Genomic DNA, 3,885 nt, shown 5'->3' with positions numbered 1-3,885 from the left:
TTCTTTTACTATCGTCAAGATTTGATGACGCAATCGTGGTGACGTGTGCCTTTTATAATTCAACTACCTGTGACGTCTCAGCTTCACAGTCAAGGTTCATAAGCTAATATGACAAATGTATATATTGGCATTTTCATTGCATAACAAAAAAAAGTGCCAAAAGGATTGCATTTTTTTGTTGATACACTTCTAAAGATTTATCTGACGCTGTCAATTGTTTAGTTAGACTAGTTTGTATCTATATTTTAAACTGCGAATTGTTCCGTTGGTAGTTATATACAACACTGTCAACTGTCTTGTTTACAGTAATATATCACGTTGTCAAATGTCTAGTTTTATAGTCATGTTAAACATTGGCAAGGCAAAATTCTAGGTAAAAGTATATATCATAACTTTAATTATCCAGTTTATAGTTCTATATAATCTTGCCATCTATCTTGTTTGTCTACAATTAATTGGAATACCAACCTAAGCAGTCTGAAGCTTGTGTACTTGCTGATGAATTTGTCATCATGCCCCTTATACATTTTTCACATTTGGTTGCAAAGGTGCTGGGGCCGTACTCCAGTCGAGAACAGGGAGTACATGGTTCTATTCCATCCAGGGAGTAATAACCTTTCTTGCAAATTGCTGGAATATAAAACAAAGGTATGCGTTTATAGCGTTTTAAACATATTGTAAAGTCGAATGCTTTAGGGAATACTTAAGAAATCGCAGTGTAAATATCTAATACAAGGTTATTTACCAACACAGTCGATTGTTTGAGTGACACTATATTGATATTGCTTATATCAATTACTAGTAATACGAATACGGGGTAATATAATTATTGTAATAGCTTAAATTAATATCTAAAATGCATTACCATACCATAGTTTTTTTTAAAACATTCTTATTGGTGTTAAAGACTAGAAATAAAACGGAAATGATGGTACTGACGACGACATTCGGTAGAGTTGACAGTTCCATTGGAGGGTGTCGACATTCCCAAGGGGCATGATGAACAAGTCACATGGTCGTCATTGTCGCGGAACATTCCTTTCGGGCAAAGGACACACTTCCTTACCGTAAAATCGTACGTTGATCCCAATGGACACGATGCTGTGAATAACAATATGTATATATGTATATACACACACGTTTTTTTTCCCGAAACATTTATGATGTTTTCATAATATAGTACAATTTGACGTAAATCATACATTTTTTTCAAAAACTATTCAGCAAACGTCGTTTTGCTCATGGAACTGGTTAAAATTATACTTTTGGCAAAATTTTTTGAAACGATAAGTTATTGCCACATTGAGTATAAGTACATATACGTTAATGATCTTTACTGAATTTGGATAGGAATCGTGCCTACCGCATGAAATGGTGGTAAGACGAGGATATCTGCCTGGCTCACACCGTATTCCGAGTTGCCCAAACTGCAAGGAATCAGTATCCAGGGAAGACACAGGAACATCTAATGATCCTGATCTTGCTTTATTCTCTATAATTGACCCTAGGCCTTTAGCAAGAGTATCAAAGCGATGATAAGTATCCAAGCTAGAATTCCCAAGTGTTTTCCATTTGAGCTTTATATCAAATGACAACAGAATGGATGCCTGTTGTGACTGACGTCTTCGTCTGATGTACTGACTACCACGACGTCTACGAGTAGTGCCACAAGTGATGTCCACGTTATGGACATTACAGTCATGTGTGTTAGGACAGATTCCCTGCCATCCAGGATCTGATTGTAATGTCTGCATCTCTTGAATGAAATGTGCCTTGATGGTGTCTTGTGTTTTGTTGTCATTACATGATCCAGAATAGTAGTACACCTCAGCCGGCAAAACGAAATTCGACGGATCTCGCCGAACTGAACAGACAAACAAGGAATTATGTAAATGGTCATATTCCTGCATATCCGTCTCATCGTGACGCTGTCGATAAGATTTAGTTGATAATTTATCTTGACATAAAATGTAGTTCTAAAAACTTATGTTGATATATATTTTTTTAATATGGCTATTAAGTCACCATATAAACACTCGCCAAGGGAATATCTCTGATTCAAAGTTAATTGCTTACATTACCTGAGCAACCAGGAACTGATTCAACAGGGCTCCATTTTCCAGAACTAGTGGAACAAGTGAATTGTCCAGTAAACCTGGCGACACTTCCTCCCCCTGCTGCCGCGGGAATGTCGTAATGGTCGTTACAGTGCAGCATACACTGCCTTCCGTAGGTCCACTTGTCGCAAGTCAGAGCTCCGTGAGCTGGAGCGGCAAGCGAGGGACAATTGTTTTCTGAAGATAAACACAAGACATACACATAAGATTGCACCTTTATAATTTTGAAATAGATACAGTGTTCCAACGTGTAAATTACACGGAATCATACCCCTTTTTTGTTCTTCTAATCCACGGTGGTGATACTAGGGGCTAGAAATGTGAACATCCAAACTAGTCTAAACAACAGTTGAAACAGAAGGGGAGGTGCATAAAACCGCTTGATACAATTGGATTTCAAAAATTACAGATCAACTGCTTCATATCAAATTAATAATGAGCAAAGTGTGTATTAGAACCATGCCACTTCTTAAATATAACTGTGGTCATACAAGGCTACTGCAAACCTCGAGGACTAAAATAACCACCAGCGGAGGGTACCACCCACACTTAAAGATTGCAACTTTATATTTTTGTAAAAGATACCACATGCTAAAGAATGAATAACACTGCCTGATAAAGCTGTTTCGTTTCTCTAGGATTCACTCGATGCTGCTAGGGGCTTCAAAGGTAAAAATCCGAACGGGTTTAAATTTCTGAAAACAAAGTATCTGTTATAATATCTACATTACCAAAATCGTACCTGCTGTCAATATAATTATTTACACTTAATGTTTTCATCGTAAATGTTATAGCATACATTGTAAATGTTATTGTATATGTATAAATATTAATATATTGGGCAAAGAAGTATAAATATTAATACATACATTTCACATGTATACACTGTAAAAATACCGTTACCATTATTATATTATTACATATGTTATACACACAAAGAATATAACTGTTAATATACAATAAATGTCTATTTTAATTATAATTTCAAATTATAAAACCATAACGACGAGTCCAAAACGTTTGCCGGAGGTTTAAAAATACTTTTTTCCCCTTTTATCCCTTACGCAGACAAACGATGTTCAACATGATAATATTAATTGTATATTTCTATCTCGTGCTTGCAATTAAACTTACGTTTACAATAAGGCTTTGGACCATTTCCCCAGTTCCAGTACGTGGACCTTGAATTGGTTGAGTTCCTGTCACAATACATCTGATCATTTCCTATGAGAGGGTAACTTCCACGACATGACAGGTTACAGCTCGATCCGTATATAAAACCTTCGGGACACGTAAGTTTCATGTACGGGTCCACTATAACAGGGGGATCGCACAGCAACTCTGCAATACAAAACAACTTTAAAAGATGTTGTGGCTAATATGTTGTCGGATGCTTATATTTTCAATTAACTCAATAGAACTTCTTAAAGTCAAATATATAAAAATGAAAACTCTTTTGTCGTTATAAAAAAATATATCAGTTATTCATATTGTAAAATAAGGTTATCAGTCCATAAGCCAAAATGCCATAATAAAGTTAGCCCATATATGTTAATCCGGGCGTTACGCAAGGCCTGGTGCCGAGGGATAAAACGTGACGCAAAACAAAGACTTGCAAGTATGATATAAGCAAACTGTACGCAGAATGAATGCAGTGTCAAGGAGTCTATCCAACTAGAAGCAGCACGTATTATTTCAGGTTTAAGGCGTGGAACAAGTCATGATATCTTATATAGAGAATCTGGTTTTATTACACTTAATAGAAGAA

The 3,885-nt window shown here is 36.0% G+C and overlaps 1 protein-coding gene across 1 annotated transcript; it reads right to left on the bottom strand.

The window, feature by feature from the left end:
• Positions 1-468: 468 nt before the first annotated feature.
• On the bottom strand, positions 469-3,458 carry LOC110444978 (sushi, von Willebrand factor type A, EGF and pentraxin domain-containing protein 1-like; the record flags this gene model as incomplete). The annotated part of the gene is made up of 5 exons (XM_021489339.1): positions 469-630; positions 940-1,101; positions 1,364-1,864; positions 2,082-2,294; positions 3,252-3,458. Coding segments are annotated over 5 exons (1,245 nt in total), but the record flags the coding sequence as incomplete, so codon positions are not given.
• Positions 3,459-3,885: the final 427 nt, after the last annotated feature.

Source organism: Mizuhopecten yessoensis, unplaced genomic scaffold, assembly GCF_002113885.1.
Source record: "Mizuhopecten yessoensis strain PY_sf001 unplaced genomic scaffold, ASM211388v2 hete_36160868, whole genome shotgun sequence".
NCBI classification, from domain to species: Eukaryota; Metazoa; Mollusca; class Bivalvia; order Pectinida; family Pectinidae; genus Mizuhopecten; species Mizuhopecten yessoensis.
This window is presented reverse-complemented; position numbering and strand designations above follow the sequence as displayed.